This window comes from Gymnoscopelus braueri (assembly GCF_963280865.1).
Source record: "Gymnoscopelus braueri genome assembly, chromosome: 13".
In the NCBI taxonomy this organism is placed as follows: Eukaryota; Metazoa; Chordata; class Actinopteri; order Myctophiformes; family Myctophidae; genus Gymnoscopelus; species Gymnoscopelus braueri.
The window spans coordinates 33,130,197-33,156,759 of record NC_137615.1 but is presented as its reverse complement, the minus strand read 5'-3'; the positions used below and the strand labels follow the sequence as shown (position 1 = coordinate 33,156,759).

The 26,563-nt window shown below is 41.0% G+C and overlaps 2 protein-coding genes across 4 annotated transcripts in view; both read right to left on the bottom strand.

Annotated features, from left to right (window-relative positions):
• spag9a (sperm associated antigen 9a) overlaps window positions 1–7,806 on the bottom strand; it is a 58,972-nt gene extending 51,166 nt beyond the window's left edge. For all 3 annotated transcript variants that reach the window (XM_080446843.1, XM_080446844.1, XM_080446845.1), the window contains exons 1-2: window positions 7,459–7,806; window positions 3,016–3,136 (exon numbers count right to left, since the gene is read on the bottom strand). In XM_080446843.1, the coding sequence (XP_080302969.1) occupies window positions 3,016–3,136; window positions 7,459–7,779 (442 nt within the window). In that variant the 5' untranslated portion in view covers window positions 7,780–7,806. The remainder of the gene's footprint in view (window positions 1–3,015; window positions 3,137–7,458) is intronic.
• A 2,151-nt stretch (window positions 7,807–9,957) lies between these two features.
• On the bottom strand, window positions 9,958–18,091 carry LOC308099521 (cytochrome P450 2K4-like; the record flags this gene model as incomplete). Its single annotated transcript, XM_080448264.1, has 11 exons — window positions 9,958–10,227; window positions 10,346–10,487; window positions 10,571–10,755; window positions 11,377–11,518; window positions 11,867–12,016; window positions 13,010–13,326; window positions 13,829–13,978; window positions 14,458–14,620; window positions 16,364–16,540; window positions 17,724–17,792; window positions 18,056–18,091. The coding sequence occupies 11 exons, from the start codon at window positions 18,089–18,091 to the stop codon at window positions 10,040–10,042; spliced, it is 1,719 nt and encodes a 572-aa protein (XP_080304390.1). The 3' UTR covers window positions 9,958–10,039.
• Between the last annotated feature and the right edge of the window lie 8,472 nt (window positions 18,092–26,563).

The following is a 26,563-nucleotide window of genomic DNA, read 5'->3' as shown; positions in this document are numbered from 1 at the left end:
GTCTGGACCCCCAGGGGGGTCCCCACATGATTTTGGGGGGGGGGGGTCCCCAGATGACAGTAAAGTGACAATTTAAGGACTTTTAAGACCTTTATAATACCTAAGAAAAGAAAAAAAATGAAAAAATAGCATTACTGCGAGGCGTTGTGAGCTTGTAGATCTGCTATTTTCACAACATTTATCTGTGGACTCAGGGCGGGGGGGGTTCCCAGTTCAAATAGGATTGTTTTGGGGGGTCGCGGCCTGAAAAGGTTGGGAACCACTGCTCTACAGCTATCAGAGGTGATAGTTAGGCCTGTCACAATTATTACGTAATCGTCTAATCGCAATTATTTTATATAATCGCAATTATTTTTGCATAATCGTTAGGGGTGTGCCGATACACTAATTTCATGAAACGATACGATACGATATTGGGCGCACGACATCGATACGATATCGATACGATATATGGCACTTTTTTATTATGAAAAGATATGGGGGGGGGGAGCAAATGCAAACAAATAGTTCTGTTTTGCATTATTCAGACATGCAATTTCAGCTACAATAGCCGTTTTGAATCCAAATAGGGCAATAGTGACACCTGACCCGAAAAAAATAAATAAACATGTTGTCACCCTTTTCACCTCGGGGCTTTTTTTTCTTTTTCTTTTTAAATGATTTTTATTTATTTTTTTACGATACATATCGTCACGAAAACGTATCGCGATATATCGCGGGACGATATATCGGCACACCCCTAATAATCGTCATAATCAATTCCATGTTAAAAAATTTCATATATTTTCAAAAAATGTCAAAAATAGTGGAAATAGCAGATCATCTATAAGCTCAAAACGCGTCGCGATGCGACGCGTTTTGAGCTTATAGATCGTCTATTTCCACTATTAATGTTTATTTTTAAGTACAAAGTAATTAAATATGTGTTATTTGTCATATCTGCCCTGTGCAACTTTTGTTTACGAAAGCTAAAAGCCAAACAGAAATGTAATTTGTTCCATGCATTTTCAACGACGGAAACGCAATTAAATCGTTAATCGAAATTATTTCAGTGCTAATTAATCGTCAACTTTAAATTTGTAATCGTGACAGCCCTGCAGTGATAGTTTCTCATAAGAGAAGTCACACCCTCCAGTAGCAGTGGACTCTGTCCTGGAAGGGGGAATGCCTGTGCAGTCTCTCTCTCCGTGGGTGCAGCAGTTTAGACCAATTAATCATTTACCATTCACTGGGAGGAGGGCGGGCGGGTCATCATGGCTCGCCGGTGGACAAATCACGTGGATGAGTCTCAGTGACTATTCACATACGGCCATGAACGTCCAAAGATCTGCATTTTCCTTGTATGATGGAATTGGCTGACAGTGTAAGAAAACATCTGACTCTCATGTCAGTGGAAGTGACTAGTCACCTAAATGTGATTTTCCAGAATGAGGGAAACAGTACTAGTGCCTACTGTACATCTTACAAGCATGCAGTGGTGTAAAGTAACTAAGTACTGTACTTAAGTACAGTTTTGAGGTATTTTTTACTTTACTGGAGTATTTAAAATTTTCAGTGCTTTTACTTCTACTCCACTACATCTCAGAGGCAAATATTGTACTTTTACTCCACTACAATTGTTTGAAAACTTGAGTTACTAGTTACTTTGTAGATTTGGATTATTATTACAAAACATACATTAACCGCTTCAGCCCTATATATATTTTGGCCATTTGAAAATAGCAGATCTACAAGCTCACAATGTGTCGCGATGCAACACATTGTGAGCTTGTAGATCTGCTATTTTCAAAAGATTTTTGTTGGGGAAAACTTGACTACTTTTACTTTTGGTACTTTAAGTACATTTTTATGACAATTATTTTGTACTTTCAAGTACATTTTGAATTCCGGACTTTTGCTTGTAACGGAGTAATTCTACATTGCAGTATTGATACTTTTACAAAATGTGAGTACTTTTCCCACCACTGCAAGCATGCATGTGTCTGCATTTCAAACAAAAGGCTAAGCGTGGAAGAAACGAATGCCGTTGACAAAGCAGAGTAGAGGCCATGCCTTCACACTGTCCCCCCAGCCCATCCCCAAATGGCCAGCGTGAATGAATGCTTCACCCTAACCAACTGTATCACTCTGCCAATAGAAAAAATGGGCCAGTCGCTGTGTGGATCCATCAGCTCCCACGAGACAAGTGTGTGAGAGCCAATCAAGCCGCTCCGCTCACAAATCCACCAATAAGACGTGTGGTGGTAATGTGCTGCCACGTTAAGAGGATGCCGGTAACAGAAACCCTATAATCCCGTTAATGTTACCCCCACTGTGTGTGTGTGTGTGTGTGTGTGTGTGTGTGTGTGTGTGTGTGTGTGTGTGTGTGTGTGTGTGTGTGTGTGTGTGTGTGTGTGTGTGTGTGTGTGTGTGTGTGTGTGTGTGTGTGTGTGTGTGTGTGTGTGTGTGTGTGTGTGCGTGCGTGCGTGTGCGTGTGCGTGTGTGCGAGAGAGAGAGAGAGAGAGAGAGAGAGAGAGAGAGAGAGAGAGAGAGAGATTATGTCTAACAGAAGGGAAGCCAGATGCAGAAAGAAAAACATTCACATGGCGACTACTCAGGTCCAAAGTAAAATCCTGAGTGTTAAATGAACTCGAACTCTGAATTAACTCCTGTACACTCGCAGAGTTACAAATGGACACATTAACATTGACTGTGTAGGTATAGTAGGTACAGTAATAGCATTAGGGATGGTGTGACTTTGACATATTGGACGTGTTTTAACGAACGTGAAACGCTGCTGACTCCTACGCACTCTGTATGGAAGATGGAGATTATAGGGAGAGGATGTGTGACGGAGGTGTGAGCGTGTTTTTGTGGGTGCTGTGTGTGTGTGTGTGTGTGTGTGTGTGTGTGTGTGTGTGTGTGTGTGTGTGTGTGTGTGTGTGTGTGTGTGTGTGTGTGTGTGTGTGTGTGTGTGTGTGTGTGTGTGTGTGTGTGTGTGTGTGTGCGTGTGTGTCAGTGAATGCTGGAGCTTACTCTGGTCTGCATAGTTCTTTATCTTAAGTTCCAGCTGCCGAGCATGGGACTCCATTCTATCCACACGGAGCTGCAGGTCCTTCTTCTCCTGTTCCTGGGTGTCCTCAAATTCAATGAACCTCTAACTCACACACACACACACACACACACACACACACACACACACACACACACACACACACACACACACACACACACACACACACACACACACACACACACACACAGCGGAGGTAACATTAAGGAGCATGGACATTTTAGTAAACACGCTGTCACCACTAAAATAGTATTACTGTTTGTCTGTTGCAACTTCTAAGAAAGACACTGACACTCATCTAACCATAAACCGCTAAGAAACTACTCACACCAGTTGTAAGTACAGCTAAGAGTGCCAACTAAATACTCCACTGACTCACTATAAGGAATCCTTCCATTCATTTTAATAGGATATACTGCTACATTCTGTATACAGACGTATCACATTCTCTGTCTATGGATAGAATTGACATCACTTTAAATTTGGCATTCATTAATTTTATTCTCTGACAGAAATAGCACCAGAGAACTAAAGTGTGTCTGAAAGATAACTGAAGGCACAAGAATTTTGGCAGCCTATTGTTCCCTCTGCAGTTCCGGTTCCTGTCGCACTTCCCTCTGTTCTGCCAGGCGATGAGCGTGTCCTGGGCGGAACCATGAGCAAAAGGAGAATGTGTGTGTGTGTGTGTGTGTCCTGTCCAGCTGAACCAGACAAGGCCCTGATCTGACTGCCCTCATTTTCCTCTACACTCATAACCTGTGCATGCGTGCGTGCGTGCGTATGTGCACCGTTGCATATGCTGTATAAAACATGGAAAGAATGTCGAATTTTTTAAGATAACTACTAAAAAAAGAAACTTTAGCCTGTCTCACACTGGCAGCCTAATGTCAGATGCTCAGCCAAAACACGGCTCCTACTCAGGCATTGTCCTATTTACACAACTGTTGTTCTCCAAAAGATAACCTGTTTATTTACATTGTAGGGATGGGAGTTCAAGAGAATTAATAGAGGAGATCTTTTATCGTGATACAAACACTCAACATAAATTTGACGTGGTGGATCTCCATTATCTAGATAATTGTGAACAGCCTAACATGAGCATGAATATCCTCACGAGGAACTTGAAAAGGCCGTCTAGCTCACTAACATACCAGTGTTCGTTCTGAGAGGGGTTAGTGCCAGTAAGAACAATGCAAAAATGAGAACCATCGCAAACATCAAGCCCTTCCTGTCATCTGTTTTATAAAAGCACACCGTCATACATGCATTTATAACTTCCCGTCTAGATTATTGCTATGGTCTGTACTCTGTGCACATGTTTCACCCAGAAATCAATTTACCGCCTGCAACTAGTCTAAAATGCTGCCGCCAGGCTTCTGACCAATACTAAAAAAGAACATGCCCATATCGCCCCTGTCATGGCGACTCTGTCTTAACTGGCTTCCTGTTAATAATAATAATCCTCCTATAATTTGAGAAACCTCTGTCTGTTTGTTTGTAGTGCGTGGTGAGACCAAAACTGTTCTGCCCGGTTCTCCTCAGTGGCTGGAGCAATTGATCTGAATTTGCACACGGCCATTCACCATTACCATGTGTTTTTCGATTTCAGCAAATGTCAGCTGTTTATTAGCGCTTTTGTAATCTGAGTTCCCAGAAGTTTTCGCCAGCTCTGGCGAGGAACTTCTGGGCCAGAGCCCTGGTATTTGTGGGCGGGATGTAGCTTACGCTCAGAATCTGAGCGGACACGCCTCTTACCGGTCTGAGAGCTGTGCAACTCGTCTAAAAAGTCAGACGAGAGGCAAACAGCAGTACACAACAATGGCGGCCGCAATTTCTCAAGGGGAAATTGCTTCCCGTCGATCCTATTTAGATGCAACACCCACTGCATGTGGATCCCGCCCCCTTTTCTTCATTGGCTGTTGATTTGAATCACAACGCAGTGGCCGCGCCCCTGCTGTCCAAGCTCCGACGCAATGCCTCCCAGACTAGCGCTTTTGTTTTCGCTGGCTCCCGGGTTGCCAGATCATGTGCGCATATCCCGTCAGTGTGTGACCAGTAATTATGAAGTATTATGATACTTGACCTTATGAGTCATTATAAGGAGCTTTATAATGTGTTATGATAGCATTATGAATACCTGAATGATTGCTTACCTGTAATCATACAATAAGCAGATTACATTGCATTTATACTTGACCAGACAAGTTGTTATAGAATGCTTTATATTGTGTTATGATTATTGTTATAAAGCATTGTGAGTATAAGTTCTTATAACTATAACTATACAGTGTTATAAGCAAATTATAAGTGTATATAATATACTTATAAGTATCCTTATAATGCATTATAGACATGGGATGCATAGCAAGTGTTACCCAAAAGGCAACCATGTTGCCAGTTGCCACTGCAACCACTATATGAAAAAAAGAAAAGAAAATTAGAGCAGAGCAGAGCCACCAGCTGATTGACCTACATTATGAAATGAGTCAGTATTGTATGTTTGGCTTTCATAGAAGCCCATCAAAGTTTAGCAAGTATAACCCAGGCCCTAGACTAGACCTGATACAATAAGTGAGCAGGCTTGTCCAGACTAGAGCTGCCACAGTGACCTGCTATGTAATCTATCCTGTGCCATAGTACCCTAGTTCACTGGTTCTCAAAGTGGAGTCCGGGGGCCCCCAGGGGTCCTTGGGGGGGTACCAGGGGGTCCCCAGGAAAATTCAAAAATAGCAGATCTACAAGCTCATAGCGCGGCACCGAGTGCCGCGCTATGAGCTTGTATATCTGCTATTTTTGAAAAATCGTAAAAATGTGTGCAAATCTTTGAATATATATATTTTTTTTAAGTCTTTGCTTCTGGGGGGTCCCTGGAGCAAAATATTTTGAGATGGGGGTCCGCAGCCAAATACATATCATTTTGGGGGTCCTTGCCACGAAAACGTTTGAGAACCACTGCCCTAGTCCCACCTGTGACCTCATCGCTGTGTAGCTCGGGAGTGGGTCTGATAGCATTGCCATCCAGGATTTGGTGGTGCAGGGTCAAAACATTTCATTTTTGACCTATTCTACAACATTGCATCAAAAGTGTAAATGTAAATGTTGTGCCTTATGTAAAGGTTGTGCCTTATGCACATGGGAAAGCTATGTCCCACCCAGCATCCCTCCCTTGAACTAATGTATGGCTAATGTATCACTTTGTGGCCCAGGGGCTATCATTACTCATCTTGGTAGCTACACAGTAAAATCCTCAGTGTTAATGTATCCATTTGTAACACTGAGCAAGTCTAAATGTAACCGAATGGACCGGTAATTTGGTTACATGGTTAAATGAGCGGCTGAGGATTCCAACTGTGCATGTTTACATCCTGACTGAACGACATGGGAGGATGGATGGGATGGGCTGGATTCTACCTCTACTCGCCACGTGTGATGCTTTACAGGTTGCTGAGGATGCTGGGAGCAGTGGTAGAAAAAGTACTCAAATGTTTTACTTAAGTAAAAGAAGCAATACTGCAATGCAGAAATACTCTGTTACAAGTAAAAGTCCGGTATTCAAAATGTGCACGAGTAAAAGTACAAAAGTATTGGCATCAAAATGGACTTAAAGTGCCGAAAGTAAAAGTAATATTACGCAAGTAAGTTTTCAAAATGTATACAAATCTTTTTAAAATAGCAGATCTACAAGCTCACAACGCGTCGCTTTGCATCGCATTGTGAGCTTGTATAGATCTGCTATTTTCAAATAGCCAAAGGGATAAAGTGGTTAATGTATGTTTTGTAAAGAATAATCAAAATCTACAAAGTAACTAGTAACTCAAGTTTTCAAATAATTGTAGTGGAGTAAAAAGTGCAATATTTGCCTCTGAGATGTTGTGGAGTAGAAGTAAAAGTACTGAAAACTGGAAATACTCCAGTAAAGTAAAACAAAAAAAAACTCAAAATTGTACTTAAGTACAGTACTTAAATGAATGTACTTAGTTACTTTACACCACTGGTGATGCTTTACAGGTTGCTGAGGATGCTGGGAGGATCCACGGATGGATGGATGGCTTGATCCCAGAACAGATGATGCTGCACACCACACACCAGTGCCTTCACATCCAGTGTTGCCAGGTCTGCTTATTATCATTTCCCCCCAAGATTGCATTTGAAAATAGCAGATCTACAAGCGACGCGTTGTGAGCTTGTAGATCGGCCATTTTCAAATAGCTGATGTATGTGTTTAAAGTGCTCATGTGGCCCACAGTCGCTTCTTTTGGGCTTGTTTCCCTAGACCTGGTTGCTTGTTTCTCTCACAGAATCTGGCAACACTGTTCAAGTCCCTCGCTATACCTCCATCTCGGCGGGTCCTCCTCATCTCCTCTCCTCTCCTCTAGCCTCCCATCCCCAAAACAACCCAAACCCACCTCCTCGGCGTGCTTCCTCAGCGCCTTCTCCCTCTCGTACTGGGTCATGAGCTGCTCGTTGTCCTCCTTCAGCAGCTCCAGCTCCACCTCGTGCTCCTGGTTCTCGGCGAACACCGAGTCCAGGTTCTCCAGCACGGCCACGACCAGCGGCATCAGCTCCTTCACCACGTCCTCGTCGTAGCGGCCGATGAGCCGCTCGAACTCGCGGTAGATGCTGTTGGCCAGGCCCGACACCCGCTCCGACATCATCGCCCCCGACGTCCCCGGGTCGTCCTGGTACACAACGACGACTCCCCCACCCCCGTCCTCCTCCAGCTCCATGTTTTCCTCTCCTCTCTCTCCCTCTCTCGCTCCCTCTCTCCTCCTTCCTCTCACAAACAAGGACCGAGCTCCACACACACACCAGTGTGAAATACCGTCCCACTTTATCCCTCCGGAAAGAACACGAAATAATAATTAAAAAAGACTATTATTACTACGTTAAATGTAACGTTTCTTCATGACAACAACCGCACGCACACTGAGATATTCCGAACGGCTCTGGGTTAGATGCTACGTGGATTTCTTTCTCTTCCCCCCCCTCCTCCGCCTCTCTCTCTCTCTATTCTGTCTCTTCTGTCTCCTCCATAGAGTTATAATGTATCTAGAGGGCGGACCGCCCCGCCCCCACCTATTCATTTCAATGAAGGTTGCTCACAAGCGCACGAAGCACCCAGAAGTACGTCTACTTCCTGGATGGGCTCCAATATTGGAGTCCATGGAGCAAGCGCACTAGCGTTTGAGACGGTGGAAGCATGCGCAGTGGTGTTTTATAGACGCTAAAATGTTGCAATCTCAGGTTTGACCACCAGGCGACGGCAGCTTCGCTGTTCCACCTCGGTTCTGGAGGCTTGGGTCTCTTCCCACAACAGCTGAGTTGTTGACCAGACGATCACGTGATGACGTCGTATCGTATGACGGACGGTGTCGCGCGCGGGGAAATAGCCCGATCTACAAGCTCACAATGCGTCTCTGCGTGACACGTTGTGAGCTTGCAGATCGGCTATTTCCCCGCGCGCCACACCGCCGCACGATGGAGTATAAAACAGACGTAAAGCGAATAATAGGGGTTCTTTTTATGGAAGCTGAACGCCGTTTCATTATTTCATGTAATTTATGTTATAGGCTTAGCATTGTACACTACCACAAAGTGTACTATCTGGGCTATTAGGGTGTTCATTCTTTTTTTTAAATTATTATTTAAAAAAATTGTTATTATTATTATGTATTCATTTTTTGTCAAATAAAATTAATTATCGCATTAAAAACAAGAATTGTGTTTGTAAAATAAAAGGTTGTCAACATTGCCTCTACCACACAACACACGTAAAATCTGCAGGGGAATTGATTGATTGAATACTTTATTCAGAAGTTATGAAGAGAAAAAGCACATGGAAGTAGGCCTACAGTTTACAATATAGCCCAGGAAAGCCGCAATGGCTTGTTTCAAATGGGATCCTCACATATGTAATGGAACATAATTCCTTCAATATTTGACATGTATGCTTCCTTTATGCAGACTATTTCCCACTTCACAAGGCAATAGAACAAAGAGAAAAGGTACAAATATTATTATTCCACTTTAGATATTAGAACATTATTTGCAAATATGTATTTGGGTTTTTGAAGATGAACTTAGATACATGTAGGCTATGCACTAACTACCATAGGCCTATACCCTATACCAATAGATTGGCATGGTGGTTATCAATACATTTCTACCCAATCTGTGGTATTCAGTTTCTGCTGGTGCTTTGCTGCTACCTATCTATCTCTATGGGGAGGGATGATTTCCTAGAAAGACCAATTTCACTTCAAAATGAATGGAGACCACATCAGAATGTGTCTCAGAAAATATAAGGGCATTCAAAATGAAAGTAGTTGTTCATGTTCTATTAACATTGTATTATTTCCTATAGCTATACCTGTGAACTGCAGTATAACCAATCTGCCACAGCAGAGTAAATTACACTAAAAGGTGAAACAGTAATAGGTGAGTGATGGTAAAGTCCCTTTACCTACAGCACACTCTCCATTATCATCTTACGTAATCAGTGGGATGGCACTTACGTATTTACTTGAGAACTGTGCTTTCTACAGTAAAGTACATTCTTTGACTATCTGTACTTTACTTGAGTAGGCGTATTTGTTTTTTTCACATCGTGATGTGACCATAGTGAACTTGCAGATTGTCTGTTTTCCCCATTATTTTATTTCTGAATATTTCTGGAAAATCTTTGATTCTGTCATTTGCATCATGGTCAGATTTTGTGCTTTGTAATTGCTACTATTGAATACTTAAGTAATTTAAAAAGCATGTAGCCTACTTCTGAATACTAAAGTATTCTTTTTTTAAGCAAGTACACCAGACTAAGCAACTTTAACTTCCAGTTGAGTAATATTTGACCAGGAATATCTACACTTTGACTCAAGTGCTGAGGTTCAGTACTTTGTCCACCACTGCTTAAATTACATTCTTGTTAAAATGAGCAATGCAAAAGTGGAATTTATGGAAAACAGCCTGCAGGAACTATCCTGCTATTTAGAGGCGAGTGACAGCACACAGCTGATGAGGCGAAGGGTTAAGGGTGAACCCCACAGCTGATGTCAGATCCAATTCATCCTCTGTTACCCCAGGTGGAGGAGTGAAACGAAAGTGCTGGAGGAGAGAGGTGAAGAAGAGGAAGAGCTCCATCCTGGCCAGACTCTCTCCCGGACACGCCCTACGACCTGGGAGAGACAGCACAGAGCCACAGTTTCAGTAGATGCAATAACTGATTCATATGGATTCAGACTACAGCATACACATGAGTCATGACATCTACTAATTGCAATGTCAGCTCCATACCAGCAGAGAAGGGCATAAATGCGTCTTTCTTCACAAATTTGCCATGCTCATCTAAGAAGTGTGCTGGGTTGAATGTGTATGGATTCTTCCATTCATTCTCATCATTTAGAACAGACATCAGAAGGGGAAACACAGTTGTTCCCTGTTATGAAAAACAGAAGAGTTGATCAAGGATTTCATGAATTTGACTGAAAACATTAACTGTATCATCTAATTATTTCCAACCTTCTTGATGAAATAGCCCTGAAATGTGACATCTCGGTTGGTGGCATGAGGAATGGACGACGGGACAATGTTTGCAAGTCTCTGGGTCTCATGAACGACTGCATCAGTGTAGGGCAGGTTCTTCCGGTCCTCTACAAGCACCTGACGACTTCCAATCACCCTGCTCAACTCTTCTTGAACTTGATCTGGGAAAACAAAATAAGTCAATGACTGACTTTCTCCCACATGGGCATCATTTTGGGTTCCAGAGCATGGCAATTGCCACCCCCTAGCTTTCACATTTAACCTAAAAATGTTGGACTTTTAATAATATATTTTCCACCTTTGAATGTTTTTTTTTTTTTTTGCAAACCCTGTCTGCAACACGAGGAATGGGGTGGGGACTGATGATGAGTCACTATGGTACAACTAAACAGGAACCCCCAGGAAGAAGAGTCACTGCTGGGGGAGTGACTAAATGAACAATAAAACAGCAGTGGCAAACTAGAGAAGGGTGTAGGGAGGATTAATTGGCATAATTACTAAAAGGGGTAAAAAAGGACATGCATTTGTGAGTTGAAAATTTTAATTAATCCAGCACGAGCAATTAGAAAATAACCAACACATCACTGTATACTGTATAGGCACTGTATAGGCATTATGAACAATAACATTGTGTAATGTTAATGATGACCTTTGTCTTTGATTATCTTTTTGCGTTATGTCACCAGTTCCTGTGTGCGTGCGTGTGTGCGTGTGTGTGTGTGTGTGTGTGTGTGTGTGTGTGTGTGTGCGTGCGTTTGTGCACTTTTTACTTCAGTGCTTACCCTGTATTTGTGGATATTTGGCCATGAACAACAAGCCCCATTCCAATGTAGTTCCAGTGGTATCAGTCCCTGCAGCAAACATGTTGCCCACTGAAAATATCAGGTTCTCGTCATGATAGTAAGAGCCCATCTTACCAGAGTCCTACAAGGAAACAGACACGACACACACACATTGTAGAACAAATATGTGTAGCTACTGTAGCCGTTTCTTCTTTGGAAGAATGATAATGAGCAAAACTGTCGGGCAGAAACCTTGTACAGAATATTTATTGCATAATTTTGATTTATTTTAACTTAAAGTGGTTAGGTCTGTGGTTGTATAAATATGTAACCAATAAAAAGTATTAACAGGTGCTTGTGACTAAATAATAACTACATTGAATCCATTGGACTACAGGTTATTGTTTTCCCATTTCTTCCTGAATATTAACTATTTTGGACAGTTAATATCCCACCCAACAGAAACAATTCAATATTGACATTTCCATACCTCATCTTTCTGCTTACGCATCAGAAAAGAATCCACAACCCCCCTGCACATCTGAGGGTTCAGAGTCTTTTTTAGTTGTTTTACCAAGTCTTTTATGGCGCTTATTTGCTTTTGACTTTTAACCATGAACAGCTTACGGGTCCTTATCCACTTTAACAGCCAAGGAAACGTGTTGTACAGCTGTCAGATAAAGTAAAGGTAAATTGATTGTCAAGGCAATGTCAACTTGATGTTTATTCATGAAAGATGACTTAAAGTGGCAATAGATTGAGCACCCCTGACATTGTTCCACAGCAACTGACAGTTGCCTAAGGGCGGCTGTCTTTGTTACAACATTCCGGACTTTTAAAAGTCTGGAATTCTAAATTTACTTGAGTAAAAGTACAAAAGTATTGGTATCAAAATGTACTTAAAGTACCAAAAGTAAAAATACTAAAATGTTTGAAAATAGCAGATCTACAAGCTCACAACAATGTGATGCGTTGTGAGCTTGTAGATCGTCTAGTTTCAAATAGTGTAAGAAATAGGGTTAAAGTGGTTAATGTAAGTTTTATAATGTAATAATTTATGTCTGCAAAGGCTGGAATGTGAGAAATCAGATGGATCGGACGGATCCATCTTGATCACTTGACTAAAGAGATAATATGTACCAATTTCCGTGATGTTTGGGCAACATTTGTAGAAGTACTGTAATATATATATATTCTTTGCAAAAATTGGCCTCCTGGTGGCGCTACAATCGGGCAATGTTGAAAGGCTGGCATTTGTTCCTCAACGTAATGCGAATGTCACATGACTATAGAGATCATGTGTACTGATTTGCCTGAAATTTGGATAAAATCTGAAGGAGTAATATCCAAAAATGTGTTTTACATAGGTTGGCCTCCTGGTGGCGCTATAAAAGGCAGATGTGAAAAATGCAAGCAAAGGTTTTTCCTTGGCCTCTAGGGAGTGCACATACAAAGTTTTACACAGATAGGTGCAGTTATGGGTAAAAACACGAATCGGCCTGTTATAGCGCCACCATGAGGCTGATTTGAACATTATCAAGTGGCATTTCTTCCTCGGCCTACTGGGAATGTATGTGCAAAATTTCACGGAAATTGCACGCTGTGTTCATGATTTGAGCCATTTTGTTCAAAACTGAGCACTCCTGCAAACTTTGGAAGCCATTCTTAGCCAATCAGGATGGAATATGAAACACACACACACGCACAAGGACGGATGGACGGACGACAGGGTGCAAAACATATTCTCTCGCCATGCCTTTCGGCCTGGCGGAGACAATATTATACTTACCTGTATTGACGCAGAACCGGCCATGCGTATGTTCTCATTGGTCCTATTCACCATGTCTTTGAATTGTGGGTCAGTGTATTCAAATCTGTTTCCATACACAATTGATGAGATAATATTGGATGCAGCATAATGCAATGGATGTGTTGTATCAAATGCTTTACCTGTCAAAAGTGACAAACAAAAAAGAGAGCATAATATTGCAGTTATATTTTGTTGGTGGCTTAGAAGTAGCAGAAACAATCAACAAAACAAAAAAACACTCCCCACCACTTTGGCCTGGCTTTGTTTCCCAGCAGTGGTGCTTCTGGCTTGGCCAGGCACTCCAAAGAAAACTATTGGCAATGTTTGTGGTCTACACCTTTCTCAGGCCAAAGGTGGGTGTTGGAAGCAACAGGGCCCACAGTAGTAAAGAATGGGGTAAGATGAGCAACTTTTTGCATTATCACGGCGATAAAAATACAACTTTCAGTCAAATAAATTAAATCATATGTACCCTCTTGAGCACTTCTAGAAACCTGGATCATGTAGTTCACAAATGATATATGTAATTGAAAATCAATCCATAATTGGTACTGCATACTGCATTATGGTTTTGGATTAATTGAATGGGAAATACTGTAAATGTGTTTCAATAACGCATACTGTGTAAAATGTGTACTGCACCTTCATATTTTTCAAACAATTTGATTAGCTGCTGACTCTCCTCTATGATTTTCTCCTCTGCTGCTTTCTTCCCCATCCCAAAGTCTCTCAGGTTAGTCAGGCCAAAACGCCTCATCTCTCTCCACGACTCTCCATTTGAAAAGATGATACCTGTTAAACATCAAATCATGCAACAAAGGGCCACATATAGTCAGGCAGAGATTATGGTTAAACACATACTGTAGGATATGAACCAATAAGACTCTATATCTATAATGATGACAAACAGAACTTGTTTTGCAACAACTCCAATTTCTTTGTGCTTTCCTCCATTTTCTCTCTAATCTATATGTTGTCAATTATTGTGAGCTTGTGAATCGTCTCTGTCGTGTGGAAACCTCATATGTCCAAAACTGTTAGTTTTCAGGATTCAAATTCAAAAGTATCAAAAGTAGCAGATCTACAAGCCGAAAACGAGTTGCTTCATGCCGCGTTTTGAGCTTGTGGATCTCCTACTTTTGATACTTTTTGTTTGACACTGTAGGATGATCAAGTAGGGCATTCAATTACGAAAAAACTCAAAAAGTTAAAACATGGAGATAAGAGGTTTCCGCCCGACAGCAACGAAATGCAAAAGGTGAAATCTATACCGTGTCCACCGTAAACATCGTTTATAATAGGAGTGATCTCTCTGTCCCCAAACTCTTCTGCATGGTTGACCAGGGCCTCCTTCACCGTCTTATATCCTGACAGGACCACCACTTTCTTGAGGCCAAAATGCACAGTAAATACGGACCCATATTTCTTTGAAAGCTGAAAGAGAATAAGAAAACTGTCAAACGTCATAGAAATAAAAGAAAAGTGATTGGTCACATAACAACAATGAAAAGGCAATACTGTGCAGTACACAGAGATTTTTTAGGTTTCAAATTACATTTAAAAAAAAAAAAGATCATTATGGAAAATTGGAAAAGTGGAATTTAAACTATAGCTACTGTATATTAGGTGCAGTAATAGTTGTTTGTTGTTGTTGTTGCTGTTGCTGTTGTTGTTAAAATAGTTTTTGTTCAGTATCAGGGGTCTCCCTGCTCTCCTGCTCTTAGGTAAAGAGCAAATCATTTTTCAGTTCGGAATACCAATTTTATCCAATCAGGAGAGAGAACTCATACAGGATACGGGATAAACAAGTGAAATTGAAAGTGATGACACAAAGAAGTGAGCAGACAAAAGGAACTGAAACACTATAAAATGTAAGCTGATGAATGGGTACTCCCTCCTGAAATTGGCCCACTTGTATATTTTCAGTTTTCTAAGGAGCTGGAGAGACAGAGAAACCCCTGTAATTGAACAAACACTATATAGCAACTATCTGACTATTGAGCTTTAACCTGGTAAGGAAACTCCCTTTTTTAACCAAAAAATATAATTTACTTACTCATACCTTTAAGGTATATAGAGTCTACAGATGTTCATTATTATTAGACCAAGGTACAGTATTTTGCTTATTGCTTTATAATTTGAAATAGTATTTAATAATCACAAAATGTAGGCACGAAATAAAATTACACATTCATTCCTTTTTTAATGATATGTTGGGGCATTTATTTACCCTTTATTGACAGTGACAATGGAGAGAGACAGGGAATGTGGAGAGAGTAGACATTCAGCTCTTACCATTCGGCTTTCGAGTCGCCCCATGTTTTTATTTGTATTTAGTTTATTTTAGTTTTTGTTGTTAAAATGTTATTTTAATCAATCAGTATGGTAGAATAGTATGTTATTATACAATATAACAATGTGGTGGTTGGAGCTGGTCTACTCTCCCACTGATGTCAGGACAAGGTGACAAGTAACCCCTGCAAGAAGTTTAAGCACAATAAGCAGGGATTCCCTCTTGTGTGAGCGGTGGATGTTTGGTCTCCCATGCAGGAGACCTTGGTTCGAGTCCTGGGTATTAAAGTTGCAATTACCTCTTTCTGTCAGCAGAGGTCATAAAATACACATTGCAGCTTTAATCTTAAAGCAACTTTCACTTATAGTTGAGTGATATTTGACCAGGAGTAACTCAAGTACTGGGGTTCAGTAGAGTGGTCTGCTGCCACTCTTATTTATTTTAAAACACAACTAAAGACCTTTGTGTTTGCTGCTGCCCTTGATTGAGTTACTTTTCTTCTTCTTTTACTCTTCTGCACTGTAATTGTATGTTATTTTTTACTTATTTTGTTTTATGCATCCTAATGTCATTGTATCTTGATGTTCTATGTAAAGCACATTGAATTGCCTTGTTGTGCTATACAAATAAAACTGCCTAGCCTTGCCTTACTTTGTCCACCACTGAGTGAGTATACTGTATATCACTTCCTCAAAGTATTTTAAATACAATTCAAAGAACCCAGGCACAGCCCACGTTTAACCACTTGAACCCCAGCATGCCTATCCTGGGAGTAGCTATTTTTGTCAAAGATGGTGTAGGTTGTGTAGTAGACGTAAAAAGAGGTCCAAGTACAGGTGAGGTCTGTTTCACTAAGACTGGATGGTTTCAGAGGTTAAACTCACCTCACAAAGGGTGTTATGGGGTCTGTGAAGATCTAGCTGCAGCAGGTTACCCAGCAGAGGCAATGGCCTTGGTCCAGGAGGTTCCATCACCTGTTTGTGGTTACTGGAGCTGTAGGAAAAGAAGTAGATAACCAGAAGAACCACAACAGTCCCCAGCAAGGTTGTGGAACTAGTGGACTGGAGGAAGATGAAATTGTCAGACAGAGACATTGTTTTCTTTTTTTTTAACTTTTAGTTCTCTCAGCTGTATCAGCAAACACTGTTTGTGCTCACTTATATAATGTCCCAAAGCATATTACCATAGTGCTGATAATACATGAACCGCCCTTCATACTTAAGGGAGGAACAAGTTGACACCCCTGCTGAAAGAAACAGCTTAGACCAGCCTAAGCTGGACCAGCTGGTTTTAGTGATATATTTGTGTGTGTGTGTGCCAATCCAAACACAAATCCACCGCCACAAGAAACGTCAGTCAGACAAACAATTACATTTATTTCACAACAGAAAATTACTGTAAAAGTGCTGGTACTTTGGCTACTTGGCTGCCAAATCTTATAATCTTGTCATGAACTGACTCAAATCATGACAAAAGTGGGAGACAACACACAGGATTTAATTTAAAGTTAAAGTAATACTAGGTAACGTTTTCAACAAAACTAAAGTTAAATTGTATATCTTTTGTGAGTGGCAAAAGTTTCACAACACCCACTCCATGAATTTCACCCCCGGAAGCCTTTTATTTATATATTTTCTATTGAACGGTGACGGGGGGGACTTTCCCGGGAAAATGACGTCATCTGGCCGGAAAACGGAGGCGGAAATGCACTGGTTTCCTGTTTGGCCAGGAACTACCGCAACGGTTTCCTGTTTGGCCAGGAACTACCGCGCTAATAACAAAAAGGAACCTCACGCTGATTTTAAGAGAATGTAGGATTGGAAGATCGAAAAAGAACAGAAAAAGAAAGCACAGCTCATGGTAACTAATGCTCCACTGGCTAAGAGAAACGATCCGCAGATAGTATAAAACAATTCAAAGAACGCTTTTTGAAACGCTTCCGGCTTCCGGTGAAAACAAATGGAATTCTGGGTAATCGAGGACTACGGAAATTGTATGCAGTGACGGTAGTGACCAGCAGAGGTTGCTAAAAATCGTTATTTGTGAATCTGCATTGTACAACTTTAAAAAAACAACAGACTTTACAAAAATATACAACTTCGTGTGAGTAGTCAGTGGTATCAGTAGTGTAGCGCATGCATGGATGTGTGAAAGTGTAGAGTAGTGTAAGCGCAAGCACAACCAAACAAAACTGTTGCCTGGTAGGGGAGAGGAAAAACGGCCATGGCCAGCCTGATTAAATACTCCAGGGACGAGTGGAGTCAGGTGTGTCTCGTCCCATAGACACACCCCTGGCAGGCTGGCCCTCTCCTCCTACACAGGACAGAAAGGACCAAATACAACCAGAACAAAGAGATGACCCCAAGCATAGTTAAGGGGTCATCACAGTATTTCACAACAGAAAATTACTGTAAAAGTATGCCGGTACTTTGGCTACTTGGCGGCCAAATCTTAACAAAACAAAAATCTATAATTATTAAGATATAAAATGTTTTGTTGTTTTTCCCCTCCTCCAAATAAGCCTCCTGATATTCAGTTTATTTGAACGCAGTGGATCGTCACCTCAACTGACTCACCTGTTTAGACCTGTTGACCGCAGTCCCTCTGGGCATTGTTTGACTGTTCTGGGAAAATAAAGTTAATAATTAAATTATTTGGCACAATGTGTGAGTACATGCCCTGGGTGTTTATCTATGACGACACACACAGAGGGGTCAGGGGGTTTGTGACTTTGCTCAGGAGCCTCCATTCAAAGTTTAAATAGAATTAAATGACAAGTGACACACTTCAAGATACAAGGAGCTAGTCCTAATGCTTCCGTACAACAACTTGACGTACATGTGTGGATGCACCCAGTACGTCAAGTTGTCGTACGGAAGTCGGAAGTCCCATCCACTCCCATGTTAAGTTAAAAAACTGAAGTTCTGGTCCGGTTTTTCCTATAACATGGGAGTGGATGGGACTTCCGACTTCCGTACGACAACTTGACGTACAGGTGTGGATGCACCCATACCAGGCTTTCCTCCGAGGTGGAAAGACTGGTGACGCGAGGTTAGATCTGGGTTAGTCTCGCGTAGCCAGACAACTATTCCACAATCTCTGAATGTTATATAGAGTCTGGAACTACAACTCCCGAAATCCGAGAGAGGAAACTGGCACTTCCGTTCACGAAAATATATTTTAAAATATCTTTACATTTTACTTTTTAATTTCCATTTCTGCTAAGCAGCAAGCTAAATACATTTAGATGATTTGTATTTATATTAAGATAAATTTGCACGACTGTAAAGACGAAACGGAAGTGGGGAGGAGGCTTCACATTAAGTTTATATTCTAATCATGGACACACACTTAACCAATCCATCATCTCCTACAAAATTACACATTTTGTAGGAGATGTGTAATTCATATTACAGCTGATCTACAAGCCCATAACGCGTCGCTGACTCGACGTGTTATGTGCTTGTAGATCCTCTATGTTCAGCACATGACACGATGAGGAATACATTAAAAACACATGAGAGAGGGTGAAAACGGGGCGGCTTACTTGCAGAGAGGACAGTTTACCATGTGAAGGAAGGAGGTGATGTGTTAAGCAAGCACAACAGAAAGACTGTATGCCTTTCTTATCCAACATCATTAAGCAGGGATAACTTTTCAAGCACAAACTAGCGACGCATTATCACATCATGTTGTGAATGTAGGCTTCCAATCAAAGTAAAAAAATGGTTTCTATCACAAAATAGTTCAGAATGGTTGCTTAGCTATCTGAAGAACGTTACACTGCAAACTGCATGTTGTTGGTGTGTTGCAGTTATCTAAAGAATGGCAATAATAAATATAGCTGCAGGCAGCGATAACACAGTGAAAGAGAGAGAGAGAGAGAGAGAGAGAGAGAGAGAGAGAGAGAGAGAGAGAGAGAGAGAGAGAGAGAGAGAGACATGGAGACTGAATAGATTGAAGAGAGAGAGAGAGAGAGAGAGAGAGAGAGAGAGAGAGAGAGAGAGAGAGAGAGAGAGAGAGAGAGAGAGAAGGAAACTGGAGATGAGAGAGAGAGAGAGAGAGAGAGAGAGAGAGAGAGAGAAGGAAACTGGAGATGAGAGAGAGAGAGAGACATGGAAACTAGAGAGAGAGAAAGAGAGACAGACATGGAAACTGGAGAGAGAGAGAGAGAGATAGAGATGGAAACTGAATAGATTGAAGAGAGAGAGAGAGAGACATGGAAACTGGAGAGAGAGAGAGAGAGACAGATCATCATGATCGCCTCAACACATCGTCGGGGACAGGGATCGAACCGGTGATCTCCGGACTCATAGGCTGCCTTTCTTTTCATTGAGCTAGAGATATGATAGTCCTGATAGTGTCTGTTGATAGATATAAGTCTTTCCGTCCCTGACGGACCAGGCCTTTGTTTCGCTAACTACTCTAGATCACTGGTTCCCTAACCATCTACCGATAGAGAAATTGTATGTCTCCTCGGAACAGAAACCAGTGAAAGTAGCCGATCTACATGATGATGAGAGAGAGAGAGGCAGAGAGAGAGAGAGAGAGAGAGAGAGAAAGAGAGGAAGTGAGAGAGAGGCAGAGAGAGAGAGAGAGAGAGAGACATGGAAACTGGAGAGAGAGAGAGAGAGAGACAGACATGGAAACTGGAGAGAGAGAGAGAGAGAGAGAGAGAGACAGAATAGATTAGAGAGAGAGAGAGAGAGACACATGGAAACGGAATAGATTGAAGAGAGAGAGAGATGGAAACAGAATGGTTTGATTGGACATCTCAACCTATTGCCATTAACAGGATTCGAACTCTCAACCGGACTAATAGGCTGCAACACTACCTATAGTGCTATAGCTTTGTCCAGGCTGGTGTTGTCTGTTGAAGATCATAAACTCTTGCCTTCTGTCATGAACCAAGCCCCTGTTTCACTAACACTAAGATCACTCGTTCACAAACCATTTACCAATGAAGAAATTGTACATCTCCTCACAACCAAAACTAGTGAAAGTAGCCGATCTACAAGCTCACAAAACATGAAAAGTTTGTAGATCGGCTATTTTCAAAATGAATAATGTTATACATTGAAAAAACACACTCTCAAATAAGCATTTCATGTTATCTTTAACAATTGCACATGTATTCATTGATACAGTCTTGTTGTTTGCAATGCACTTTAAATGAAATTTGCACCAAGTGAGGCTTGAATCGGCAACCTTGAGGTTGTGAGGCATTCATTTAAGCGGGAAGCCATTGGACCAACAGATCTGATCCAGTGAAAACGGAGGTCACACAGATGATACCATTTCACGCAAATAGCTGAAAAATCCTGGGTTTAAGTGTTTTTCAAACTGCTCAAAATTACGGACAATCTCAGGGCGGAGCTTACTGGTCAAAGCGATAGATGTGTTCCTCATGAGTCAAGGCACAAGTGTAAGCAAGTTTCACGACTTTCGGCCAAACGAGGCATGACTTTTGCCTGTTTAAAGTTTGCATTTAAAAAAAAATTCTATAGCGCCCCCCTTTGGCCAATTGGAGTGAGATTGTTTTCAGTGATATTTGGAATGACCCTCTACATTACTGCAAAGTTTCAAAGAAATGTGAGTCTTGCATGTATGTGTTAGGAGCAGATGAATAATTTTCATAAAACTGCAATAGTTAAAACCTCCTGGGATTTTTGAGTAATCTGCACGAAACATTTTACACATGAACTTAGGACCTTTGCCGACAAAACAAAAGCGGCAGATTTTCCATAAGTGAAAAAATGCAGTAGTTAGGAGCCAATGACTGTTTTTCATATAATTCAAAATGGTGGGCGATCTAAAGGTCAAAGGTCAGACCACGGAAACTGTCGGGCATGAAGAGACGCATGTGTGTATCGAAGTTTCATGGCTGTAGGTCAAACAGGGCATGAGTTGTACCTGTTCAAAGTTGGCACTTTCAATTGAGTGCTATAGCGCCACCCTTTGACGAATGAGTGTAAGAATTATTTCTTGATAGTTTTTCAAGACCATCTACCATATGGCCGAGTTTCGTAAAAAGCGTATGCACGGTTAAGCCAGAACTGCCAAAAACAAGTGTTTTTCAAACTGCTCAAAATTGCGGAAAATCTAAGGGCGGAGCTTACTGGTCAAAGTGATACATGTGTTCCTCATGAGTCAAGGCACAAGTGTAAGCAAGTTTCACGACTTTCGGCCAAACGAGGCATGACTTATGCCTATTTAAAGTTTGCATTTTCAAAAAATTGCTATAGCGCCCCCCTTTGGCCAATTGGAGTAAGATTGGTTTCAGTGATATTTGGAATGACCCTCAACCTTTCTGCAAAGTTTCAAAGAAATGTGAGTCTGCATGTGTGTGTTAGGGGCAGATGAATAATTTTCATAAAACTGCAATAGTTAAAATCTAGCCTCGCGTGGCCAGACAATATCACACGACACACTGCTTGGATATTAGTCTGGTCCCTATCAACGATAGATTTTTTTCCAAGGGGCGGTTACAAAAAGATCCAAACGGACTCTATTGGTTAGACCTAAACCAATCAGAGCAGTGCTTCCTTGTACGAACGAATCAGAGCAGTGCTTCCTTGTACGTCATTGCTCCAAATAAGGTGATAAGCCCGCCCACATTTGGATACTGGGCCCTGATTGGTCCCGCACAACCTCTGCGGGAGAGAAATAAATTCTCTATGGAGGGGGGCCAGACCTAATCTGCCGAGGGCTAAAGTGCATGCAATTTTGCAAAGGCAGATTTGTCTGGAACCAGGCTAGTTCAAATCTATATCCTCCTGGGATTTTTGAGTAATCTGCACAAAACTCTTTACACATGAACTTTGGACCTCTGCCGACATAACGATGGGAGCGGAATTTCTAAGTGAAAAAATGCAGAAGTTAAGAGCCAATGACTGTTTTTCGTATAATTCAAAATGGTGGGAGATCTAAAGGTCAGAGGTCAAACGGTCAGAGGGTGAAAGTTGTTCAGCATGAAGAGACGCATATGTGTATCCAAGTTTCATGGCTGTAGGTCAAACAGGGCATGAGTTGTACCTTCAATTGAGTGCTATAGCGCCACCTTTGGACGAAAGAGTGTGAGAATTATTTCTTGATAGTTTTTCATGACCATCTACCATATGGCCAAGTTTCGTAAAAAGCGACAGCACGGTTCAGCCAGAACTGCGAAAAGTGGCAGAAGTGACAGAATAAAGCGAATAATAAAACAGGTCCAGAGCTGAGCTAGACTAGACTAAAATGTTAGGGAGGACTAGTGGACAAGAGATCCAGTAGAACTAAGACAAGTCATTTAATGCTTCTGAAAATAGCCGCGATCTACAAGCTCACAAGTCACAACGCGTCTGCTTGTAGATCGGCTATTTTCGGCACAGAGCTAAGTATCAATCAGCCATTATGCCATTAATCAAGGCCTGCCAAACTTAAGTCGACTAAATCAATGTAGATTTAGAGGGATCTAGAGAGCAGTTTCCTGTAAAGCCTTGTACAGCATGAGGAGAATGTGGAAATCTGAGGTGGGAGATGACGACCTCAGGAGAACAATTTATGAAAACAATTAACTACTGTCATTTATATCAATAGCCTAAATACAATATTTGTGAGAGTTTTCATTTGCACTGATTGTAGACTTTTGGGAATAAATATGTGCTCATTCACAAAATATTATAACTGAGATTATTGAAATTAAATGCTGTCCTCAAAAGGCATTCTAATGAATATAAGTCACATCTCTAAGATTATGTGTGTGTGTGTGTGTGTGTGTGTGTGTGTGTGTGTGTGTGTGTGTGTGTGTGTGTGTGTGTGTGTGTGTGTGTGTGTGTGTGTGTGTGATTTTTTGATTGATTGATGTAGTTTATTTAGAAAGACATGAGAATAGTACATGACAGTATTATGTACATGGAAGTACAAATTCACAATACAAGGTCTACTAAACTGGAAACTCTCATTAAGCACTAAGCTTGTTTAAGATGAGAACCCCATGCACACAAATCATGATGTCATATAAGAGGCAGACAGATATACACACTACAATACAGAATGTCATACAATCAGCTTTCAGGTTACTGGTATGACGAGAGAAAAAAAAAAAAGATATATATATATATATACAAAAGAGGAAAATTAAGGAGGGGGGGGGGGTAGGGGGGGTAGGTTAAGACTTAGACAGGGGCCATTTTCGAATTGCAGCCTCCTGAAGGTGTATCTTTAGGGCAGTTTTGAAAGTGAGTAGGGTTTTACACTCCTTTACTCCTTTTGGTGGGGCATTCCACATTTTTGATGAATAGCATGAGAACGAGTTCATACCCTTAGTTGAGCCAAATCTGGGTTGAACATGATTTGTGGAGCTGCCTCTGGTGTTATGATCATGGACTGCATTAACATTTTGGAAGTATTTTGACAAATACAGGGGGATCCCAATGTTGTGGTGTATCTTGAAGACCAGGCCCATAGCAAGTTGCTGTACTCTGTCCTCAACCCTAAGCCATCCAATCCTAGCAAAATGAGCAGGGGTTAGATGGGTTCTGTGATTGAGGCCAAGAAGTAGCCTTACAAGTTTGTTTTGGGATGTTTGGAGCCTTGTTTTTAAGGCCTTGGAGGTGTTGTGATACCATGAAGTGCATGCATAATCATAATGACCTTGAATGAGGGCCCCTGCAAGAATCTTCAGAGTATTCTTCTTACTGACTAGACGATCAATCCTCCACAAATAGCGTGTTGTTTGGTTGACATTTTTGATCACTTTTTCGGCGTTTTTGTTACCAGAGAGGTTTGCCTCCAAGATGGAGCCCAGGTAGGTAATTTCATCCTTTCTTTTGATGACATCATCACCCACTTTGATCGTGAAACTCTCTGCCTTGCTAAGGTTAGGACTGGACCCAAAGAGGATGGATTCAGTTTTACCCAGGTGTAATGAAAGTTTGTTGTCAGAGAGCCAGATGCAGATCTTGTTGAGTTCGGAGCTGAGAGTTTTCTCAACCTGCAGCCTGTCCCTGTCCGAGACTAGCAGGGCCGAGTCATCTGCGAACAGGAACAGCTTGCAGTCGCAGGCCGATGACATGTCATTCACATATATCAGGAACAGTAAAGGTCCTAGTATACTTCCTTGTGGGACACCACAAGTCACAGGGAGGGGGGGGGGACTGGGTGCCGTTTACTTCCACCACTTGCTCCCTGCCTTCCAGGTAGGATCTCATCCAGTTCACTGACGTATCATCAAAACCTATTGCTTTGAGCTTATTGATCATAATTGGGTGATTGACGGTGTCAAAGGCCTTCTGGAGGTCCAGCATGACCATGCCGCAATATTTGCCCTTGTCAACATCTTGTTTGATAGAGTCGTTCAAATAGAGAAGGCATGTGTCAGTGGAGTGGTTTGTTCTGAAAGATTGGCTATAGATTGGCTATTTTTTAAACATTTTGATGGATCTTGAATTTGTTTTTGAAAAAATAAATATGGAAAGAAAATATGGAATCATTGGGAGTCTTATGATAAAGTTTATTAATATCACGCATAGTTATCAGACTTTCCATGTGTCTGTTAACATTCAATAGTTTAAAGATACATTTAACTTTCAAACAAGTTTGATAGTGGCATGTGTTTTGAATGAATCTAACATGATCAAAATGGAGTTTGAAGTTACAATGGCTCAGTGGAAGTGAGAGTGTCTGATAAAATGAATGTCAAATATCTAAATATCGAATCAAACAACTTAAAAACTGTCTGGGGTTCAAACACAAACGTCTGAGTTGACGTTAAAATGAGCCCATAGTCAGGGGATATTAGCAGAATATTTTCCAATCTTGGAATAAATTCCTTACCAAAAAAAATCTTCGCCAATGTGTTTGTAAAGGTGTCTAGTAACACATCTCACAAAGACTGAAATGCAGTCCCCCTAGGATAATTTTTGACAGCTCCTCAAAGTTGGGGTACCCACCATAACCTTGGTTAAAAAGAAAAAGAAAAAAAAAAAAATCGAAATTTAATTCTGTTTTAAGTAGCATGTGAGGGGTCAAACTAGGGTGTTTTTATGATTCTGAATCCATTGCAAGCATTTGTTTTGCACCAAAACCACTCCTTGGGCTAAAAACGGCCATAGCCATCCTTTTCCAGGTATACTTTTTGTGTAAAAAGCCCATTGAGATTGGGCCGTTTTTAGCCCAAGGAGTGGTTTTGGTGCAAAACAAATGCTTGCAATGGATTCAGAATCATAAAAACACCCTAGTTTGACACCTCACTTGCTACTTAAAACAGAATTAAATTTAGATTTTTTTTGGCATTTTTTTTAACCAAGGTTATGGTGGGTACCCCAACTTTAAGGAGCTGTCAAAAATTCTCCTAGGGGGACTGCATTTCAGTCTTTGTGAGATGTGTTACTAGACACCTTTACAAACACATTGGTGAAGATTTTTTTTGGTAAGGAATTTATTCCAAGATGTTTTTAATATCCCCTGACTACCAGAAGTGTTTTAAAGTGAAATATATCTTTAAAGGAGCACTTTGTCAGCCATAGTAATAGATATTATTAAGGAGCATAATGTAAATACTGAGAATACTGAGAGACAATAATGATGTAATGGTTTAAATATAATATATATATATATATATATATATATATATATATATATATATATATATATATATATATATATATATATATATATATATATACATAATGTATAATAATTATGTAATTGTTTAAATATAATATATATAATATATAATAATGATGTAATAGTGTTGACCTCCGACCCACAGGACAAAGCAGAGACATGTCACCAGCTCATGAATACGAATATAGATTTATTTAATTAGATCAATATCATATCAACATGTTTACACGCTATCAGCACTGATGATGTGTCCAACACAGTGCTACACTTTGAACCCCCCCCCCCCCCCCCCACACACACACACACACACACACACAGACACAGACACACACAGACACACACACACACACACACACACACACACACACACACACACACACACACACACACACACACACACACACACACACACACACACACACACACACACACACACACACACACACACACACTAGGGCATTCACAACTAATGATTT